At 44.5% G+C, this 24,610-nt stretch overlaps 1 protein-coding gene across 1 annotated transcript in view; it reads right to left on the bottom strand.

Annotated features, from left to right (window-relative positions):
* natd1 (protein NATD1) overlaps positions 1-12,713 on the bottom strand; it is a 32,078-nt gene extending 19,365 nt beyond the window's left edge. The window contains exon 1 of the mRNA XM_078558570.1: positions 12,517-12,713. Within this exon, the coding sequence (XP_078414696.1) occupies positions 12,517-12,616 (100 nt within the window). The 5' untranslated portion in view covers positions 12,617-12,713. The remainder of the gene's footprint in view (positions 1-12,516) is intronic.
* Positions 12,714-24,610: the final 11,897 nt, after the last annotated feature.

The following is a 24,610-nucleotide window of genomic DNA, read 5'->3' on the forward strand; positions in this document are numbered from 1 at the left end:
TATACCTTTACAGGTTCTGAAAAGGACATAGAACGCGAGGAAGGACCATGCACTTCACATACACATACACTGGGTAGTTATGAGGAGCAGACGACGGTAGGTACAGGGTTGACTGACTATGAACAAAGTAATACTGAGGTACAGGACAACGCTATTCGTCCAAAAGGGCAATTACCCAAAGTAGGAACAAAGGTAACGTACATGCCAGAAGGGACCAGTGTGCAGAGGGATGCCACCATCATAGGGAGAGTAGGAAAGGACACTGGTAAATACAAACATTGGCTAAACGTGCAGGATGAAGGTCAGGAGACAAGACCTATTGATTGGCAAATCAAAGTAAAGATGTGGAAACCCAGAAAGCACAGTATGAGTTCTGACAGTGGACCAGAAAGTGGTCGTGACCCTAGAAAAAAATCACGGACTTGCGAAAGGAGTTCTGGTCGCTTGGGAGGACGATCATTTAGTAGCAGTCCAGAAAGGGAGAGGAATGTGAGTAGAGGCCGTAGCTTAACAAGGAGGACTAGAAAGCAAGCTAGCAATCTCAATAGAAGTCGAAGTCCTTATGACAGAGATTCTAGTAGCTGCTAATAAATTGGAAAGTAAGCTGATAAAGGGAGCCAAATGGAAAGAGTTAGAAAGTTGGAAGGAATTTGGGATATATTCTGAAATACCTGACAAAGGACAGCCAGCTTTATCTCAGATGGATCTGTACAGAAAAGGTACTCCCAGACGGCATATATAAGGCTAAAGCGAGATTAGTAGCCCAAGGCTTTGAAGAGAGACTAGGAGATCAGGATGTCAAGAGTGGACTTGCCTACTGCAGGGAAAGTGAGTTTGAAGATTTTTTGAACTATTTTGGTATCCTATTCCTGGGAGTGCAAATCGATTGATATAAAGGCTGCGTTTTCGCAGGGGGAGCAGTTTCAAAGGGAAGTTTTTTGAAACCACCCAAAGAAGCCGGGGATGTAGAAGGAAAGCTATGGAAATTGAATAAGTGTGTTTATGGGTTGAACAATGCATCAAGAGTTTGGTATTTTTCCGTGAGGTTTGTTTTGTTGAAAACAGGTTGCATTCAGTTAACTGCAGATTCCGCGATGTTCTACTGGTACCATAAAGAGAAACTAGCTGGGATCTTTATCATGCATGTTGATGATTTCCTGTGGGGAGGATCTATAGAATTTGAACAATGGGTAATCGAGAAGATAAAGAAGGAATTCCAGGTCAGAAGTCAGGCTTCTGGGGCCTTTAAATACATAGGTTTCGACATTAAGCAGAGCAAAGTAGGAGTGACATTGAATCAACAATCTTATCTAGAAAATGTTAATTATATCCCAATGACTCATGGTAGATCCTCATAAAAAGGGGATCCTGCTACCAAGGAAGAAATGGAACAGTTGAGAAGTTTGGTTGGGCAGTTGAACTGGTTGTGCACTCAGACTAGGCCTGATGCTAGTTATGATGTGTCGGAGCTGAGTACCATGATGAAACATGCTACAGTTGAGCAAGTTCTGAGAGCAAATAAAACACTTTTTAAAAAAAAAAAAAAAAATTTAATTCTGAGAGATGTGTGCTCAAGTTTCCAGCCTTGGGTGATCCAGAAGATGTGAGGTTGGTCCTTTTTAGTGATGCTTCACGTGCCAATCTTCCAGATGGGTACTCTATCACAGCAGGGTTCTTATTCTTGGTGGGAAAGAATGATAAATATTGCCGACAGGCTTGGGAGGCCAAGAAAATAAAAAGGGTAGTGAAAAGCACCTTAGCTGCTGAAACATTAGCTGTAGTAGAAGCATTAGATATGGGGGTTTACTTGTCCAATATATTGACAGAAATATTATATAAGGGGCAACGTGGGAAAAGTTTGCCCATTGAATGTTATGTTGATAATCGGTCTCCTTGGGACAACGTTCATTCCACGAAAAGCGTCACGGAAAAAAGGCTACGAATTGACCTAGGCAGCATAAAGGAGATGTTAAAGAGAAAAGAGATCTCTAAGATAAAATGGGTTGACACAAGTCACCAACTATCAGACTGTTTTACAAAAAGAAGTGCCTGCTCTAAAAAAATTATTACATGTGTTGGAAGAGGGGTGTCTTATAATGATGTAATGAAGTGTGTGCGCGTAAAGAGGGGAATCTGTTAATATGGCCATCATCTTGTTAAAACCAATTGTTAGTTAAACAGGTGATGGGCATTAATTATCCCATCTAAATAGAATACAAAGGTACAGCTGGAGCACTGTGTGGAAGCTACTAGGAAGTTAGTAGCACTGAGGAGTAGCCTTGGAAATAAACCAGTTTTAACCAAGAGACCAGCCTAGATTAATTCTTCCACCACAACCTCTTAGTGCAATGAAATCTATTACGTTAATCACAATATTTCGAAAAACAAAAGAAAAGTTCTCCCCAGGGAACAGGCTAATATTCATCCCTCAACCACACAAAAACCCCCACATTATTTGGTTTATATTATACTATTGTTTGTGGGATCTTGCTGTTTGCAAATTGGCTGCTGCTTTTCCTAAATTACAACAGTGACCATATTCAAAAGGACTTAATTGGATACAAAACACTTAGTTATGTGCAGAGGTTGTGAAAGCTATAAAAGTGCAAGTCTTTTTCTTTCTTTCACTCAGTATTCAGTGACAATCTCTGCTGCAGGGCTGGTACAACACTTTGTCCCCTATCAGGAAGATGCACACTCGATGCAGCAAACAAAAACAAAAATAGCTGGAAAAACTCAGCAGGTCTGACAGCATCTGCGGAGAGGAATACAGTTAACATTTCGAGTCCGTATGACTCTTCATCAGGACTAAGGAAATATAGAAATGAGGTGAAATATAAGCTGGTTGAGGGGGGTGAGACAGGTAGAGCTGGATAGAGGGCCAGTGATAGGTGGAGGCAAAGAAGAGATTGTCAAAGACGAAAGGACAAAGGGGTGTTGGCGGTGGTGATATTATCTAAAGAATGTGCTAATGGTGACATTAAGGGTAAAAAGCAGGACGAGCACGTGACAGATGGCCCTAGTGGGGGTGGGGTGGGGTGGGGTGGGGGGGAAGGGATCGAAATGGGCTAAAAGATAGAGATAAAACAATAGATCGAAATAAATTTAAAAATAGGTGGGAAAAGAAAAATATATTTAAAATAATAAATTATTGGAAAAGGGGGGATCGGAAACGGGGTGGGGATGGAGGAGAGAGTTCATGATCTGAAGTTGTTGAACTCAATGTTCAGTCCAGAAGGCTGTAAAGTGCCTAGTCGGAAGATGAGGTGCTGTTCCTCCAGTTTGCGTTGAGCTTCACTGGAACAATGCAGCAGGCCAAGGACGGACATTTGGGCATGAGAGCAGGGTGGAGTGTTGAAATGGCAAGCGACAGGGAGGTCTGGGTCATGTTTGCGGACAGACCGAAGGTGTTCCGCAAAGCGGTCACCCAGTCTGCGTTTAGTCTCTCCAATGTAGAGGAGACCGCATTAGTAGCAGGGAATGCAGTAGACTAAATTGAGGGAAGTGCAAGTGAAATGCTGCTTCACTTGAAAGGAGTGTTTGGGCCCTTGGACGGTGAGGAGGGGGAAGTAAAGGGGCAGGTGTTGCAACTTCTGCGGTTGAATAGGAAGGTGCTGTGGTTGAGGTGTAGGGGGTGATGGAGGAGTGGACCAGGGTGTCCCAGAGGGAATGATCCTTGCAGAAAGCCGCCAGGGGTGGGTGAAGGGAAGATGTCTTTGGTGGTGGCATCATGCTGGAGTTGGCGGAAATGGAGGAGGATGATCCTTTGAACGCGGAGGCTGGTGGGGTGATGTGAGGACAAGGGGGACCCTATCATGGTTCTGGGAGGGAGAGGAAGGTGTGAGGGCAGATGCGCGGGAGATGGGCTGGACACGGCTGAGAGCCCTGTCAACCACCATGGGTGGAAAACCTCGGTTAAGGAAGAAGGAGGACATGTAAGAGGAACTGTTTTTGAAAGTGGCATCATCAGAACAGATGCGACGGAGGCGAAGGAACTGAGAGAATGGGGTGGAGTCCTTACAGGAAGTTGGGTGTGAGGAGCTGTAGTCGAGGTAGCTGTGGGAGTCGGTAGGCTTGTAATGAATACTGACTCCATCCATTTTGAAAGTCATGCTAGAAATGCAGTAGCTAACTTCAGTGTCACTGAACCACTTATGAGATTTTTTTAATGAGTTTCTCAATGCACCGTTTCCACCACTATGAGGGAGAGAAAGCAATCTGGTGCCTGCAGCTCTACTTCTGACCAATAGGGAACTTTAATGATTTACTCACTCATTATTAACAAAATCTTTATAAACCACCTTGAAATCTCAAAACTGAGGAATTCCTCAGCCTGCCCTTCCTGCAAGCATACCTCACTGCCAGTTCATTCATTTTTGATCTCACATGTTGCTTCCAACACTACTGCTGTTCTCTTGCATTGTGGGTTTTGGCTTTTCAAGGAATGAAAGAAAAGAAAAGTATTTATTCACTTCCTTTCATGACCTCAGGCCATCTCAAAGTGCTTTACATCCAATGAAGCACTTTTTGAAGTGCATTCACTGTAATAGTGTCAGAAACCCAACAGCCAGTTTGTACACAGCAAGGTTACACAAACAACAATGAGTTAAATGAACAGATGATCTGTTCTTAGTGTTGTGTTTGAGTGATAAATATTGGCCGGTTCAACGGGAGAACTCCCTAGCTCTTCTTCAAAATAGTGGTGCAGGATCATTTACATCTACCTGAGCAGCACAGACTTTCAGTTTCAGTCATCCAAAAGACAACACCTCCACCAGTGCAGCACTTCCTCAGAACCAATGCATCAGCCTGGACTGTGCGCTTAAGTCTTAGGAGTGAGATTTGAACCCGCGACCTCTGACCCAGAAATGAGAGTGCTTCAGCCTCAGTTTCTCGATATAAAATCTCACTGGTACAATCTTCCTCACTATTGACAGTGGATCTTATTCCTGCTTGATTTTCAGTTTATGCGCTTGCTATAATTAACAGTTTTTAGAGAGCACTCCAGTCTCTGAAATATCAAACAGCAAGGGTGATATTCCAAACTAATTTGAAAATGAGGCCATAAGTTGAGGCTGGGATAACTTTCCACACAAAATTCCACAGAGGGAAATGGGTAACATTTTTAAATGTCCATAGCTTGCGTGCAATTCAAAATTTGAAGAGGATTTTCTGCAACGCTTTAACCTTAGAGCGACATGGAAGGAAAATCAGATCAGTTAAATTCCTGAGATACTTCGACTGGCTATGCCAACTCAGGTTGAATGTATTCCAGGAAGTTTCATCGCATAACTTCCTGCCTCCCACTGTCCCACCCCTATGCTCCCATCATTGGCTGTTCAACGTGTCCAGCCCTGCAGTGTCCCACCTTCTCATGGCCAATTGGAAAGTGAATAGGCTTATTATCAGGGCCAGGGAGAGAAATCATGGGCCCTGGTGCATCTATTGTTTCCAGGCCCCTTATTGCCCTGCTGCCCACACCCACCCCACACCCCCCCACCCCCTACTTTAACTCTCCTCCTCAACTTTGCATGATATATTTTTTCCTTTTTCAAAATTCACCAAACAATCACGAAGGCCCTGGTAAAATGATAATGCCCATTGTTGCCATTTGGTTACAAATATCGCCCAATATATATGCAATATGGGTTATTAATATTAAGAGCAGCAATGATACAATGCAGTGTTAGTTTGTGTACGCCCTATAGGTGATCCCACCATGGCTATTAAATAAACCAGAAAGTACAACATTTACTTTAACAGCATTGTGCAATATTGTTAATTTGACAGGAAAATATCGCATTGGTTACTCATAACACTGTGCAGACAATAACACTGATTTCAGTGACTGCCTCAGCCCTCATTAATATGTTCTGCACATCACACCATATGGGCATGGTGACAGTAAATTCATATTTGGGGAAAAGATTCAATATTTGTACGCCGATAAACTGCACAAGATCTTTTCCATTTTGTAGGAGTAGAAGAAAACTTTCTTCTGCCTGGGTGCATGATATTATTCAGTATAATTATTTCATACAAGGGGTGTATTTGGATTCTATTTTATCAGTAATCTCACGGGATAGAAAAGATCAAATGACTCCTGAGCAACACAGTTGAATGATTGAACAACATAGGTCTTCACTGTCAATGAGAAGTGTTGGAGCCCTCCAGTGTCTCTGTGCAACACAACTTTTAAGAGGCCAGGGGGCAAAGACTGAATAGTTCACAATTGTATCTGCATTTTCTTGATCAGAAAGTCTGAAGACTCTGCTGATCGCTTCTTCTCACTACAATATATTTTCAATATCAACTATGCAACACAACATTATCGCAATATTTCAATACCTCATAAAACTCATAAAAAGCACCAAGATAGAGTGGGACAAGATTCAAGACAATAGAAAAAATTCTTGAGAATCATGTTCAGGATAAAAACAGGTTATTCATTCACCATGAGCCCATTACGTACTTCTGACTTGGCAATCTCACCCCATAAAGCCCACTCACAATAAACTTTCATTAGCAACAAAATAAACAGAACTCCAGCCATGATTCCACATTCTATCTGTAAGATAATTATGGATGACAAAAGCCATCTAGCCCATTTGATCTCATCCATCCCAGAATGACATACGGACATACATATTAGCAGGAGGAGTAGGCCATTTCGCTCCTTGAGCCTGCTCTGCCATTTGACAACATTGCCTACATTGTACCAATGACTATAACTCAAAAGTACTTAATTGGCTGTAAAGCAATTTGGGACATCATGAAAGGTGCTGTAAAAATGTAGGTTTTGTCTTTCATTACACCTGCATGGAGTAGGCAGAGTAACAGTGGCAATAGTGAAATTGGAGGGCCAATTCTGAGGATAATTAATCACAGAGCAATCAACTGATGTTAGGAAGTGCCTACAAAAAAACCAAAATCTATATAACCTCCCTCCAACCCCCCCACCACCCATCCAGCATCCACCCAGCCTCCTCGCAACCCACACTTAAACCTCCTCCCAACCTACCCCTTACCCACCTTGTCACTTCCCCCAACCCCCACTCCAACCTCCCTGATCCCTCCAACCTCCTCCCAACCACCCCCTCAACCTCTCCCCTAACACCAACCTCCCCCAATCCCCTCCAAATTGCCCCACCCTCCCTTCCAACCTCTCCCCACCCCTCTTCCAATCTCCCCACCCCAAAAGGATTTCACCTACAATCTTTCAAGCCAGAAGACTCTCCTAATAGTTACTGCACTGCTGTTAATCTTCGGCCAGCTTTGTGGTTTTCTGGTGGGCTTTTCAAAAAATAAAAAAATCGGAACCACGAAGTTGCCCGAAGGTGGGAAGCAGCAGCACAGCAACTAGTGAAACTGACTTGACACCGATAGACTGGCTTTAAGAAGATCTAAACTCTGCTTCTAATTTTTCAAAGCCAGTTTGCGGCTCTGGCTGCTCAGTCTGGGCAACGAAAAACTCTGTTTAAACCATGTAGCCCAGGCCCCTCCTCGCTCCAGGCACTGGTGTATGGCACTGGTGTATGGCACCGCCTGCACCCTCTTCTCCCAGGCCCTGCTCATTACTACTTGATTGGCTAATTCTTCACAAGTCAAATATCACTAATATTATTATGACTAAAAGAAAATGAAAAGTAATTTTGAAAAGAACCATCCCAGTGGTTTCATTCCTCTTGGCATTGACTTGCAGCAGTGTTCTGGAGGTTAATCTTTAATACCTGGGAACTCTAGGCCAATTTTGGAGGTTTGGGAACTCTAATCTCAATGCTGATTGTGGTACAAGAGTAAATTGGATTTCTTTACCGCATGAGAATTGGTGTCTGCAATTCACCCACCCCTAATCTACACCCGATTTGCAAGCCACTCTTGATCTCTTCAATTCTGCATACAAAAAAACTTTGTCTGTCCTATTAAAACAAAACTCATATCAGCCCACGTACTGGTCAGCCAAATATATCACCTCCTATGTATGTTGAAGGAGAGACTCTTGAATATGTTGAGCACTGCCCATATCCTAGCAGCCCACCTCTCTCAAAAAGTCACCGCCGACGAGGAGATCCAACACTGGATCAGCTGTGACAGCTCAACTATCTACAATCTATGGCAGCAAGTACTTGACATCAAAGACCTCTGCAACTCAACAAAAGTCCTAGTGAACAGAGCAGTTGAAGTCACCACACTCATGTACCGCAGTCAGACCTAGACTGTGCATCAGTGACACTCAAGAGATCTAGAGAAATTCCATCAGCAATGCCTCCACCGCATCCTCCGGATTCAATGGGAGGGCCATTGAGCCAAATACTAGTGTCCTTCTTCAAGCCGGGTCCATAAACATTCAGGCAAAATCAACTTCATTGGATTGGACACTGTGTCCAGATGCCTGAAAAACGTCTCACCTAACATGTTCTGTTTTCTGAACTCTCAAATGGCCAACACTCTAGGGGAGGGCAAAGAAAGCGCTTCAAAGGCACTCTCAAGTTCACCTGGAAGGATGGTGGCATTGACCTTAATGACTGGATGGCGCTTGCTACTCATCATTCAGAATGGCAACAACCTGTCCATCAAGCTACATCATGCTGAGAGTCCAACACCTTAATGATGAGGCAGAGCAGCAGCAAAGAAGGAAAGAAAAGGAAGCAAATCCTGCATTCCAGGCCCTGCTATTTTATGGGTCGACCTGTCCCACATGGCCAAAGATATGCAGGTTGAGAATCGGCCTGTTCAGTCACATGAAGTCTCATGGCAGAAACACATAACCTGAGTAGACATCACTCCCCATGCCAACATAATGAGATTTCCTGATTCTGTATGTAGTATTGGAGAGGCATTGAGAGGAGGCTGCTCTCGCACAGCAACCGCAGGCCTGAGGCCTAGTCCTCAGTGTTCACCCTCTAATACGAGGGATAGCCTGGGGAGCTGTAGCAGCACTGGACGCCTGTTGCGTGCTTAGCCCCCTGCCCCTAAGTACAGATATGTAGAAATGGGACAAGGGTAGGCAAAGGGAGGGTCAGCTGCCATTTTCACATCTCACCCCCACCTCCATCCACCACCACCCTTGTGTCTTCCAACCGTGTCTATCCAGATCCATTCACAGAAAAAAATGACACTTCACTGTAGGGCTGCCAACAGCATTCCTGGAGGTTTTATCACTTCACCTCCAACAGCTCCGCCCTAATCAAATAGCAGCTCCCCCATCTACAATAGTTTTAGAATTCATAAAGAAAAATGTTCAAAGAAAATGAAAAAAAAATAAACACTTTCTTTTCCCCAACAGATTTTTCTCCTGTGGTGAAGAGCAGGTCGGTGGGGTGGGGGTGGAGGGGGGTGATAGAGAGGGTGCTGGTGCCTTGGGGTGGTTGCTCACTGCAGTGTCCAGGATCTTTAATTCTTGGGAGACTGAAGGGCAATCCTAGAGAGTTTGCAACTTTGTTCAGTTGAGGCACCTGCAATCCTGGAACCATAGCTTATCAGGAAGGAGTGACCATGACATGAATACCTTACAGGTACGTTGGATCCTCTCCTGATGATGGTTGACACATTGCTTCTTCCCAGTTGTCAGCCTTGGCTCACACTGTCATAGGTTCAGTTCCTGGAGCCTGTTCTGCTATTCAATTAGATTATGGTTGATTTTTTTTAGTTCCATCCATCTGCCTTGGTTCCAAATTCCTTATTACCATTGTCTTGATAAAATCTATCAATCACACTTCTGAAATTTTCAATTGGCCCCCAGCCTCAACAGCTTCTTGGGGAGATTGCGGGTTCAAGCCCCTTCCCAGAGACTTGAGCACAAAATCTATGCTGACTATCCAGTGCAATACTGAGGGAGTCTTTTGGAAGAGATGTTAATCCGAGGCTCTGTCAGCCCTTTCACGTGGATGCAAAGACTCCCATATCACTATTACAGAGAAGAGGGGAGATCTCCTCGGTGTCCTGGTCAATATTTATCCCTCAACCAAAATCACTAAAATGCAGATTATTCAGTCATTATCACATTGCTGTGTGCGTGTGCAAAATGGCCACCGTGTTTCTGACAATACAACAGTGATTACAATTCAGTAGTACTTCATTAGCTATAAAGTACTTTCAGATGTCCCGAGTTTGTGAAAGGTGCTATAGAAACTAAGTCTTTCTTTTTCTTTCTATAACGAGTATGAATCACAGATGGCCAGCTGGACCAGGAACCCTGGCTGACTATTTTGTCCTGCAGTAGTTAAGTTCCACACTACTTCTAAGTTGTGCCAAGGGGGGAGTGGCGGAGGTGAACAATAATTTACTTTTGACAAACGGGCATCATGGCTAAACCAAGTGGGTCACCAGGCTCCTCCATTTAATAACTGCCAGGAGTTGTGCGAGCACAGCTTCAGCATCAATCTCCTTTCTCTCCCTGTGATCATGAACCTCTAGCCATTTTCTGTTGGCAGGATGGAGATTGGGACCTTGCTGTGCTGAGGATTTTGGTTGTGAATTCCACACCCTATCACTCTGAATACTTACCCCAAGAACCTCCCGGGGCTGCAATCGGTAATCCTTACAATGGATATCACCATGCAAAAACTGCATGGGAGCCTGCTGTCCATGGGAGGAGCTGTTGGCTCCATGTTCAAATTGTGTTCTAAAAGGAAGAACTTGCATTTATACATAAGCTTATCATGGTTCCCGGAAATAGCTCAGAAGTGCTTCAAATATCATGAAATATTTTCAAGTGAAGTGACTTTTGTTTGTGATACTGAGTTATTTAAAACAGCAGCTTCTCAGATGTAACACCCACGGGACCACAAACTCTGTTCCTTAGCTGTCGATTTCAACCCCCACCCTGGTCACTGTCTCAGACTGAGCCAGACTGATACCAACCTTGGCATCCTATTTCAGCCCAGCTCCATAACCACTCTGTAACAAAGACCACTTACGTTCGCCTCTGTAACATCACCCATCTTGCCCACTGCCTCAGTCCATCATCTGTTGAAACCCTTATCCATGAATCCCAGACTCAACCACTCCAATACTCTCCAAACTGGTCTCATCATCTAGCCTCTGTAAGCATGAGCTGAACCAAAATTCTACTGCCTGGATCCTCACTAGTCTAAATCTAGTTCACCCATCAACCTATGCTCACTGATCTACACTGGCTCCCAGCTCAGTAAAACCTCCATTTTAAAGTTCGCATCCTCAATTTCAAATCCCTCTAAGGCCTCACTCCTTCCTAACCCTGTAACCTCCTCTAGCCTTACAACATTTGAATGACTCTGCATTCCTCCAATTGCTTTGTCCCACCATGAGCAGCCACAACCTCCATCCTGTTCTTAAAATCTGGAATTCCCTCCCTGAAGCTGTCCACTTTTCTCATCTCCTTTAAGATGCTCCTTGGAACTCTTTAAATCAAGCTCTTAGTCACCCATATTGATACATTCTCAAAGCAATTAGGGATGGACAATAAATATTGGCCTTACCAGTGACATCCACATCCCATGAAAGGATTAAGGAAAACCCTCCTTCTTTAGCGCAGTGTCAATTTTTTGCCTCATTACACTCCTATGAAACACCTTTGGGACATTCTGCTATTTTGAAAGGTGCCAGTAAATGGAAGCTGTTAAACTAATTGTTGCTCATGGGAATTGTGGGACCGAGGTCTTAAAATTGTTTTCAGCACTCCATGGATTGGACAGACAGATGAGATGAAAATCATTCAGTCCTTGTACCTGAGGACTGTCCACAGAGCCCCTTGGGGGGGTTACCTGTAGGATGAGGGTCGCAGCAATGAAGTCCCTGCCTCTTCCACTATTCCCCACCTACGGCTTCTGCAGGTACAGTGCTTCCAAATAGCCACTTGACGGGGGGAGGAGGGGCAAGCTCCCTCCTTGGAGCTGTACCCCAACAGGAGTCCCCTGGGATGAGGCCACGGTCTGAATATCCGCTATTCCCTATACAATACAGTTTATTCCGCCCAGCCAAACCCCCACCTCCCTGACATCTACCCCGAGCTCGCATTCAGTTCAAAGGCAGGGCGTGTGGCTTCAACTTTATATAACTTGGCAATGCAGCTCGCACAGGCCAGGAAAAAGTCCACTTAAAAGGCACGACGTCCAGGTTAGATTTTTACACCGAATTATGGGAGAAATCACATCAACATTGGGGATAACAGTAATGCCCCTTCTAGTGACTGGGAGTGAGGGGCATTTCTGCGGGAGATATAATTAAGGGAGTGGGGCTGGGGAGGGGTGCAGGAGTCAGAGTCGGAAACAACAGAGACGGAGCAAATAAAGGGTTAACCTTTCGGCCCATTGGGGTTATAAATAGCTTGGTAAAAACAAGGTGTAGAACATTTTTTTATGTGTAAAAAGACCCTTTAAGTTTTTAACGCTGAATATTGTTTGTTGCTTTGCGGAATTAGGTGGGGGTGGAAATGAGATGTTTGTCAGAGAAAGCGTTTGCCCTTTTAAGGAGTATAATCTCCCTTTGGTTGAAAACAAAGGTGAGACACATATGGAGAGAATCTCTGCTGCTTACCGTTCAACCGGACCTCGAACTGTCTCCTTTTGCGGTCGTGGTCCACTTTGATGGGACAGTTGTTCTCGTCTTGCACCGGGATCGCGTTGGACTCGGCCATCTCCGTGGAGCCAGTGTTTTCCTCTCTCTTTTAGGGTTTCATGTTCACCGATCGCTTCGGGAAACTGACATAAACATTGCCACAGGAAATCAGCTGTGAAACCACGTGCGGCACCAGGAGCCAATCCGCCTGCTGCAAACTGTTCCTGATACATTCCACGCCTACCTTTTACATAGCTGGGGTTGGCTGAGTTCACAATCACACATTTATTTCCAGTGTATACACATTCTCTCTCTCTCACACACACACACACACACATACAGTCAGACACACTTATACTCACTCTTACTTATATATACACACACACATTCTCGCACAGTTCCACACTCATTCTTACACTTAAAAACAGACTCACTCACATACATATACATACATTCACAAACATGCACACTGATCTCACCCACATTCTCTCACACGCATATACATAGTTATACACACCCTCACATACACATATATACACATTTTTGCATATACTCATAAACGTGCACACATGTTCTCTCACACTCACTCATTCTTACACTTTTCTGCACACATACACATTCACACTGTTATATACACTCATGCTTTCACTCTCATATACACACACATTCCTGCACACATACACACCTGTATAGTTATATACACACATAAACACCAATATTAACACATTTTATCTCACACAGATACACATTCATGCAATTATAGAATATATATCCATACATATGCAACGTTCTTGCACACATACACTCGCTTGCAAATTCACACACATCTACACACACACAGTAGTTATACATATACACACACACAAACCTTCTCGCAGACATACAGACAGACACTTTCTCATACATGCTCACACATGCACTACACACAATGCAGCTTGCACAAGTGAGTTATCATCAATAGGCTATTCAACCGATGGCAGCATCTAACCCCAGTCTGATGCTGTCCTCATCCAGTATTCATACACACACAAACACACGCATGCTTTATACTATGCATGACTGGAGCAGGAATGCTAGCTAATTTTGTCTGTTCTGTCTATACTTTGGAGCTTAGCATCCATCGTCAAATGCAGAGAGATCCCCAACCATTCCTTTTGTGTGACTGACTGTGGTATGAAATTCAGGTGAAAGATCTGACCTGTGAGTGGCACAGCCTTAGATCTTTCACTCAGTAGTGGAGTGCAGGGCGTGAGGCTCTTCTGCAAGGATGTGTCGTCATAGTGTTTAAAAATACTTGTACATGCTCTTGAAGTGCCAGAACCTACAGGGTTGTAGACCAAGATGTGCAATCCAGAAAACCAGTTGTGATGGATTGAACTGGAGCCAACCTTTACACACTTTTATACACACCTATTTACATAGCTATGCACTGCAAGCAGACACCTCTTAACCCAACAACCACTGTTTCAGTCTGTGTCTCCTTATCAGAATTCAAGTGAATCCCCAGTTAATGCCCACCACCTGCATACAATTAAACACCATTAATATACAATTAACCAATTCCCTTCTCTCTCTTTAAATAAAAAAATAGAGTTCATATGTACAACCAAAATTTCAAAGCAAATTAAATCAAAAACCTTCATACTCTTTCAAAAGCATTACATTGCAAGTCATCCCTCCTGTATGACCCCTAACAATTTCTTTCTACATGCATTTTCTTTTCATCAAACAATCGGAAAACTGATTACATACATGCATCCATTTAATTTTAGAGATTTCCTTTCTCTCCATTATTTATTTCAAGCCAGCAAGGTGAAAATGTAACCTTTTCTCAAACATACTTTTGCTGAGTGCATATTATCTGATAATGAATGATTATTTACATAACATCCAATGGATATACTATCTTCAGCACATCCATTGTAAAGAATCTCCCTTAAAACATTTGACAAAAATAATCCTGTAGAGACAGTATTTCAGCAGCCAAAGTACTTTTAACAACACTTATTATTTTCTTAGCTTCCAAGCTATAGGACGTTTCCCATTTTCACCCATAAAAATATTATGAAATAGGTACACTAGAATACCCATCAAGAAGATTAGCATGTGAAACATCACTAAAAATGACTAGTTTCATGTTCTTTGGGCCACCTAAGAATGTGTACATAAGTACGCATTTCTCTGGATTTAATGTTTTCAATTTGACCTTAAAACATTATCGACTTTAGGGTGTTTCATGGTCATACTTAACTCCAATACATTAAAACTGGCACCTGGTCTAGTCTGAGTGTATAAGCCATTCACCTGATGAATAAACTTGTTAAATGCCCTCTTTCTTTTTTATTATAACATTATTTTTCTGTGAGAACCTAGGACAATTAACTGGGATGGGAATAACATCTCTAAATAGGATGGTTGATTTAAAGTTATTTCAGGCCTACTCTGCTTAATATCTATACCAATATATTTAAAAGCTTGATTCCCAATTTTAAATTCTACTCCACTTTTATTAATAACACATTTCTCAAATTCCACAGTACCACCCCATAAGAAATCATCAACGTGCATGCTGAAGATGCTTGACAGTTTTCCTTTGTGGTCCTAATAAAACAGTGTGGGATCTGCTTTTAATTGAACACAACTTATTTTCAGCAAAACAGATCTCACTGAAACTGGGAGCATCATTCAGGCCATTGATGCATTTGTTTAATCTCCATAGATTCCCTTTTGCACCTGCTGCCTCTTTGGGTGGTTTCAGAAACACTTCTCGCTAAAAAGTATCACCCAGCAGAAATGTAGCTTTTATGTCGATTGAGCTACACTTCTGTGAATAAGTGGCCGAAAGAACTAAACCGATTTCGAAAATTACTTTTTCAGCTGTCGGACCGTCAACATCTGTATCACTCGGTAGCCATCTGGCGGCTAACATTACGTTAGCTCTTTCAGTTCCATCTGCAAGGACCATTTCAGTACAAATCCACATTTGTGACAAAGCTGGTCGATCCTTTCTGGTGACCTCAGAATCCAAACTTTCTCCAACTATCTAATTCCCTTTGTTTTATCTTTCTTATTAGTTTATCCTCAAGATTATTGGCAACCATCAAAACTTCATGACCATGAGGACTTCTGCTTCTTGCTCGTTAATGAGATTGTTCTGTGACTTTTATTTCATTCAAGCTTGTGGCCTCTACTTGCACTTTTATGTCTGTCAGGATCGCTACTGGGAGATTGTCCTCTTGTACTACCAGAGGATCTTTCTTCAATACATTATTGTTCCCTGACACGAGAGTTACTTCCAAACCCACCAGCAGTACTTGCACTGTGTTTTCTTACTTCCCACTCTTTCATCGATCCATCAATCTCATTCCTTGGCCATTATCCTGAACATTCAACCAACATTTAAACTTTCCAAACTAAACTAGCTTTTCCTGCATGTTCCACAATTGTCACATCCCTCCATTGGCCCTTCTGATATGTATATATCAACCCTGAATACTCATACTGGGCAATTGGCCTTTGGATATGATTGTCGTATAAGGGTTTTCGGACATAGCAGGGGTTAATGTGGGAGTGGGGAAAAAGTACAGCCCACAGTCTGATGGAGAGAATCACATGATAACAGACTGAGTACAGTAGTAGTCTAGAAGAAGTCAGCATGGAGACAGCACCCATGCAGGTCTATACCCTGGAGATGTATATGGTTATGAGTTATTAATAAACACTTAATGTTCAACCACACAAGCCTCCAGACCTCTCAGTGAGATAGCAATCAACCTTTACAACATGGTGGCAGTGAAGGATGGATCCCAAAATCCCAAAAATATGAAAAAGTAAAGGAACTGCTGTCTGACCTGTGAGAAGCGTGCCTTAATCAAAGACACAGCTGAAAAATCGCCCAACAAAGTTCCATTGCCAGACCTGATCAAACACTAAGGCAGAGTCAAGGGACCTAGCCAGATCACAAAAGGCTGAGCAAAATTTTTTGAGGAGGTGACCAGGTGTGTAGATGAAGATGGTGCAGTTGAAGTAGTTTATATGGATTTTGGAAAAGCCATTGACAAGGTCCCACATGGGAGACTTATAAAGAAAAGTGTGAGGTGATACACTTTGGAAGGAGTAATTTGACAAGGAAGTATTCAATGAATGGCATGACACTAGGAAGTTCTGAGGAACAAAGGGACCTTGGCGTATGTGTCCATAGGGGCATGTTAGTGGGGTGATGAAAAAGTCATTTGGGATACTTGCCTTTATCAATCGAGGCATAGATTACAAAAGTAGGGAGGTCATGTTGGAGTTGTATAGAATCTTGGTGAGGCCACAGCTGGAGTACTGTGTGCAGTTCTGGTCGCCACATGATAGGAAGGATGTGATTGCACTGGACGGGGTGCAGAGGAGATTCACCAGGATGTTGCCTGGAATGAAACATTTAAGTTATGAAGAGAGGTTGGATAGACTTGGGTTGTTTTCGTTGGAGCAGAGAAGACTGAGGGGTGACCTGATCGAGGTGTACAAGATTATGAGGGGCATGGACAGGGTGGATAGGGAGCAGCTGTTCCCCTTAGCTGAAGGGTCAGTCACGAGGGGACACAAGTTCAAGGCGCGGGGCAGGAGGTTTAGGGGGCATGTGAGGAAAAACTTTTTTACCCAGAGGGTGGTGACAGCCTGGAATGCGCTGCCTGGGAGGGTGATGGAGGCGGGTTGCCTCACATCCTTTAAAAAGTACATGGATGAGCACTTGGCACATCATAACATTCAAGGCTATGTGCCAAGTGCTGGTAAATGGGATTAGATAGGTAGATCAGGTGTTTCTCACGTGTCAGTGCAGACTCAATGGGCCGAAGGGCCTCTTCTGCACTGTGTGATTCTGTGATTCTGTGAACATTCAAAAAAAGAAATAAAAAGTCTGAAAGGCAGATGAAAAGAAAAACCTGAGTCAAGGGACCCAGCCAAATTACATAAAGGGTGAGCAAAATATAGTAAAAAAGCAGATATTAGATTTTAAAATCAGCAGCAATCAGGATCAGCACCAGCATCCCAGAGCACAGTTGGGAGAAAGCTGCAGCATGGGTCCACAGCCCGCACCATAACATACGGTGGCCCAGCTTGATTCAATGAACAGAGAAAGCTTTGAAACTGAAGGCAGAGCTGAAAAATCGCCTTCCACTACATCTCTCAGGTTTAAAAATCCACTAGATGGCCCAAACTTCTTAGGCCAAACTTCTCGCTCAGCATGTGGGGGCGCGCCCGATCTGCTCGACCGTGAAATGGTGCGTGATGACTTCTGGACGCTCGCGTGATATTTCGGCCGGCGGGCGCACGCAGGAGTTGGAAGCATGCCCCCCCTTTGTTGCCTGTCTAATATTACAGTTGGCTGGTAGGCAAAACGGCCAGGCGACCTTTGCATTTTACAGGAAGCCTCATCCACAGGCGGGATGAGGTTTCCAATATTAATTAAGAAAAGAAGAAAAAATGTTTGAATCGAACTTTCATCATCCATGTGTTCTGGTGAGGTGTGGGCGTTTTTTCCCAGTTTTTAACATCCTTATTTTTCACATTTAAATTCTTCAGCTCCCTGAGGCAGCTCTCTGCCTTCAGGGAGCTTTCATTCCGTGCTCCCCTGCGCCAGTGCTGACTTCAGCGTTTGCACTCCTCCCACCCCGACCCTGACAGCGCTGAGCCTTTCAGTGCACCTTTCACGCTGGCTGGTCATTAATTTACCAGCCAACGTGAAATCACGGTCGGGGGCTGATCGTGGCTGGGGATCGTGCTTGTTTTAATTATTTTATGTGGAGGTAATAAGTTTAAAAAAACTATTCCTGTCAACGCAGTTGGAGCCTGTTGAAACCCGACAGGCCCTGGAAGAACAAACAGAATAAAAAAGAAGGTTACTGTGGAGCCACCTTGAAAGAAAAAAAAATGAATGCAGTACTCCCCGTTTAAAGCTATTCCCTAAAACAGCCATGAATAGCTAAGTAACCTTACCAGACCAATTTAGGCTAAGGTAAGGGCCAAACCAGGCCCAAAATTGGTCGTCATGGAGAAGAAAATTTTTAGATTACATCAGGATTGAGCAAGAGATCAGAAGAAGGCCAAGTTAATAGGTTTTTATACTTGTTTGGTGTATTTGCGGATGAAGTAATCCTAATGCGAGTCATTGGTGAATCTTCAGCTAGTTTTGATGAAATACTAAAAGCCTTTTAGTTTAGTTTATTCTGAACTTCAAGTGGTGGAGAGTGCAGACCTTAAATAAAGGACCAATAAAGCACCAAAGCAGCAAGGAGACCCCATGCTGAGGGAGACAGACGACCCCAGGCCGAGGGAGACAGACGACCCCAGGCCGAGGGAGACAGCCGACCCTAAGCCGAGGGAGACAGGCGACCCCAGGCCGAGGGAGACAATACCTAAGCAAACCACAACTTGCTCACAGGCCATGTCAGTGCAATGAAGTGCATGAGCCAAAGGGTTTAGTGCACAGGGAAGAAGAAGCTGAGAAGCAGCTGAAAGGCTTAAAAATTGAACTTTGTGAAAGTGCTGACACATTACCCAAACTGCAACAGCAGGTGACAGTGTGGAGCGAGCAGCTGGTTGTGAATGAAGGAAAGTTATCTGACATTACCCAAAAGAAACAAAACCCGCAAAAAGAAAGTGAAGCTATTCCACAAGAAAATGTTCATATCAAAGCTGAGTTGGAAGACTCAATCAGATGTACAGCCAGGCACAACAGCAGGCAGAAAGGGTAATTAAGAAGTTGCTGCCTTAATTGGCCCACCAGCGTGAAATCGCAGTCTGGCTCCGATCACGGGAGGTGGTCGGCTTCCTGACCGCTCCCGCCCGCCCCCACCGAGCCCACTTGATGAGGGAAAATTCCTAGCCTTAATGTTCAACCACACAAGCTTTCAGACCCTTCCATGAGACAACAAACAACCCTTACAACAGTGATCTTTTGCATCACGATCATTCAGATTACCACTAACCAGCTCTTGATCAACCATATTCTATTCCTCAAGACCTTCATCACAAAATACACCAGCACTTAAGGTGCAAAGTGCCTCGTTCACTTCTTTCAATTGCATCGAGTCCAGGATTTGGTCATTAGTTCCAATTAATGAACCTTCACAGTTTGCCATGTTTGATAACGGCTGTCTTTATTATCATGACCTATTTCCTTACCAGGCAATTCGTATTCCCCACGACCCTCTCTTTTAAAATAGACCAAGGGCGGAATCATCCCAGATTTGCACTAAGTGCGATAGCGGGCGGGTAAAATGATGTTTTACCCACCGACCGTAATGGCGGCTTCTCACGCCATATCATCCCAAGCCTGCCGCATTAATTATCCATTCCCGGGAAACATGCTGTTTCCGTGGTGGGCAGGCGGGCTCACATTCGCCCGCCACGCCTTCACCTTGCCACTCCAGCATGCTGGGCGCCATATTTAAAGTCCAGCCGCACGCACACCTCTCAGTGCTTCCCGCCCAGGACCACTGCAAAGAAGATATGGCTCTAAAAGGCAAAAAGACTGCAGCCCCCAGGTTCAATGCTGTGTCCCTCAAGCGCCTTTTGGACGCAGTGGAGGCCCGCCGTGATGTCCTCTAGCCCCACTCTGGCAGTAGGAGGGGCAGCAAACTCATTAATGCTGCTTGGGAGTCGGTGGCAGCATTGGTCTGCGCCAATGCCTTTCAAAAGAGGGCAGCCACCCAGTGCTGCAAGAGGATGAATGATCTCCTCCGTTCTCGCAGGGTAAGTCGCTCTTCTCATCACTATCAACTCACACATTCCCCAACCCATCACACATCCATTCACTCACTGCCATTTCAAGGGACATCATCATTCACTGTCTCACACGTACCTTCATTGTCCTCATCTTGTCCATGGGACCAATCACCATCCACACATGCCAGGCATACTTATCATCTGGCCTGGCAGGCAGCCTGCTTACACTCTCTCCATCTCTATTCATGCAGGGCAAGCTGGTACACAACAAGAGGGAGAGGTCACAGGCTGGTGGAGGAATGCCTGAAATCAAGGTCCTCACCGACTTTGAAAATAGAGCCATCCAGCTGGCCGGCCACAATCTGGACCAATCCTGTGCTGATGGTGAGGTCGGCGCTGCTCTACCACGTTGTTCGCCACGAGGCATACAGCTAGTTCACCAGGCTTCATGATCCTGATGTACTCCTCCTGCAGGATGAAAGAGAGAGACGCATGTGTTAGCATGGGTGAAGGCCCCTTAATGCATCACGGACAGTGCTGGCCACCACTTGGATGGCCAGAGTTTAGTGCGCTGCATGGCTGCCCAAAACCCCACCCACCTCCGCCCCACTCCACCTGGCCGATTGGCGGCAGCTTTGCCCACTGGACTGCATGCTGTGCCCTCAGCTCAGGCACAGGCATTCTCCTAACCCACACTGCAAGGCTGCACTGTTAGCTTGAACCTTGGGGGAAACTGGTCCAAACTGGGGTGATGACATTGCAAGGGGCTGTGAGCGCCTCCACCAGTGACTGCTCCACAGCCTGCTTTAGCAAGGAGATTGTACAATGTGCCCAGGCATCCAACTATTCTGCAGTCCACTAAAACACTCATTAGTTTGGAGCCTGTGCCCAAGGAATGAAAAGCTCTGGGCACTTGGTCACATTTTGATGTCTCTGTGTTGCTTGAGTGGGCAGAGAAGCTAGAGGTCCGATTCCAATAATATCAATGTGGCTGCGCCTGAACTGTCTCAGCTGCAGACCAAATGTTCACTTTATACAAGGTTTCCCTAATGCGTGGTTGCTTCCCTAGCCCACACACCCACCCTGCACCTGCTTGTGTGCTACCTTCAACCGCAGGGCAGCCCTTTTCCCCCCCACACCCCACAGCGTGCTTCAACTTTGAAGTCCAACAGGCGTCCCGGGTGAGTGCTCCAAAACGTTACTGTGTACTCACCTCTGAGTTCCCCTCAAAGTGCAGCCCGCCAAGTGCACACCTTTTATATGCTGTTGTGAAACACGTCGGCGTGCAATCACACTGATGTGGGTGAAGCAGGGGGTAGACAACTCCAGTGAGCTGGACTTATAATGATATACATATATATTACAATGAGGCTCCTGACGTCCGATTGCAGGAAACGTGGCCAACCATAGGTGGGCGGAGCGGCGATTGCAAACTGGTTTCACGACATGGTGAAACCAATTTTTGGCCTTCTCATCATATTGCCCGCTCATGCCACCGAACACACCCGACACCAACGGGCATGGACAATTCTGCCCCCAATCTCCTGAATTAAATTCTGTCTCTTACGATCTTGCACGATGATCGGTGCTGTCTAAATTTTCTCTGAGACTTCAGCCTTGATGAAAGCCATATCCTTACATGTAAAGCATTCAAATGTGCAGAGAAAATTGACCTAGCTGTAGTTCCTTCTAGATCAGAAGCACTGTCACACAGCACAAAAGGCAATTTGGAATTTTGCCATAGACTAATTGATAAGGACTATATCCCCCAACTATTTGGAGCGAATTCTTTGCAAGAATTGCCCATGCTCCATGCTGGTCAACTTGCAGTCTGGTTGATCAGCTAAAGTTTTATGCAGCATTTCATCAATCACTGCATGATTCCTTTCACAGAGTCCATAGTCGGCTGTGGTATGCATGACTATGTTCATCTTTTCACACATATCTCCGAACTTGTGTTCGCATATCCACCTCATTCTTCCACTGGTTGTATGGTTCAGATTCTTAGGACATTGGAGGGTAACCCAAACCCCAACAATTTACAGTTAAAATCGAAAAATGCCAGAAATACTCAGCGGGCATGGCAACATCTGTGGAGAGAAACAAAGTTAACATTTCAGGTCAAGATGACCTTTCATCAGAGCAGAAGAAAGATAGAAAGGCAATAGGATTTGAGCTGGTGGCTTAAGTGGGGAGGATGCAGAAGAACAAAAGGAAACATCTGTGATAGGTTGGAGGGCAGGATAGATTAAACAACAAAAGATTTCATGATGCAAAGGCCAAAGAGAGTGGTAATGGGAATAGTAAAGAAACAACATATGTGTCCATGTGTGAATGCTAATCACAGCAACATGAAAGGATAAAGAAAGAAATGAGACAAAACCAACACAGCAAAAACAAACATAGAAAACAAGATGGAGGCAGAGGTTAGGACCTGAAATTGTTGAACTCAATGTGGAATCCATTAGGCTGTAGAGTGCCGAGACAAAAGGTGGGGTGCTGTTCCTTGAGCTTGTGTTGAACTTCATTGGAACACTGCAGCAGGCCAAGGACAGAAAGGTCAGAGTGGGAACAACGTGGAGAATTAAAATGATAAGCGACAGGAAGCTCGGGGCCATGTTCGTACAACATGAATAGTGGTGTTCCACAAAGCAGCCACTCAGTATGTGTTTGGTTTCCCCAGTGTAGAGGAGATCACAGTGTGAACAGTGAATATAGTATACTAAATTGAAAATGCAGCAAAACGCAAATATTTGCTTTAACCTGAAGTCGGAGGCTGGGAACTCCAGTTCCCAGCTGGCCTTAGGCCTTCTGTGCATGTGCCGACCGAGAATAGGCCACACATGCAATTTTGTTTGTTTTCGCGTCTTCCGGCCAGGAACTAGCCCTGTGCACATGCGCAGAAGGAAAGGAGGCAAAGTAATGAAATGGTGTGAAACTGCAGGTCAGGTGACCTGGAACCAGAGGGCCATTCTGGAGGAAGGTGCCCCAGGGAGCAAGACACGGGAAGGGGGTCAGGGAGAAGGTCCCAAACCAGAGAGTGAGACAGAAAGAGGTTCCAGAACAATATCCCAGGTAAGGGACAAGGACAGAGATCAGAAACAGATCCTGTTAGGTAAAGTTGAGAGAAAGAAGCTGACAAATAGGCTCTGAGGTAAAGAGAGAGCTGCTGGGAGCAGACTTGAAGTGAAGTGGGTTTGAGAGAAGCCCTGAAGATCCGAGGAGGCAACTGAAGATTGGCGGCCCTTTGCTGTGGGCTTTTTGGAGCAGTGGTGTTCTGCTTGGCATGGCCGAGGATCTGAAATTATGCCTGGAAGGTGAAGTTTGAGTGCAGTCGGAGATCCAGGGGAAAGGAATTTCAGAAGGTGAGATTCAAACCCTGAAGGTGGAACCTTGTTGAAGCCACCTGAGTGGCAGTGATGTTTGGAGAGATTTCCAAGGCAAGTTCTTCAAATGTGGAGATTGGAAACCCTCGTGAAAAAAGGCAAAGTTTCAGTGAGGCTGGTTGGCTCACAATGTGACAAACATCAGAGTAGGGTTTTATTCATTGTTTTATCCCCAGCTTTTAGCCTTTTCGCTCTTTTTTCCCACCATCGTCCCCTCCCCCCACCCCGTCCCCACCAGAGCCATCTGTCACTTTCCAGAGTGCTTACCCTGGTCCTGCCATTATTACATTCTGTTTTCCACTCTTAATGTCACCATCAGCTAGTACCACCACTATTAACAACACTTTGACCTTTTGTTTATGACATATTTCGCAATCTCTGCTTTACCTCCACCTATTGCTGGCCTTCTATCCAGCTGCACCTATTCCACCCCACTTAAGCAGTATATATTTCACCACATTTCTACTTCCCTTTAGCTCTGAAGAAGAGTCATACGGACTCAAAATGTTAACTCTGTCTTTCTCTCCACAGATGCTGTCAAACCTGCTGAGTTTTTCCAGCATTTTTTGTTTTTGTTTCAGATTTCCAGCATCCGCAGTATTTTGCCTTCATACAATTATATATTTATTCACAGAATTACACATTACAAGTATATACCTCCTAAGCTAAGAACCACGATTTCAGTCCATGTCTATTTATAGGGACTCAAGTGAATCCCCAGTAAATGCCCACCACCCGCATACAATTAAACACAATTAATATACACACAGAAGCTTGGGTTAGGCTGGAGAATTGTTTTTTGCCCGGCACAGGCACAAAGGGCCTAATGGCCTCCTTCTATACTGTAAGTTTTCTGTTTTTTCTATGTTTCTATTTGAACAATAGCATTGCTCCCTCTGTGTCCTCTGTAAATTCCCTTGGGAAATCTCAGAAATCAAGCGGAAAGGCGGTAAGTCAGTCAATTTGCTTTTCAG

The sequence above is a fragment of the Cetorhinus maximus genome, chromosome 15, assembly GCF_964194155.1.
Source record: "Cetorhinus maximus chromosome 15, sCetMax3.hap1.1, whole genome shotgun sequence".
Taxonomy (NCBI): domain Eukaryota; kingdom Metazoa; phylum Chordata; class Chondrichthyes; order Lamniformes; family Cetorhinidae; genus Cetorhinus; species Cetorhinus maximus.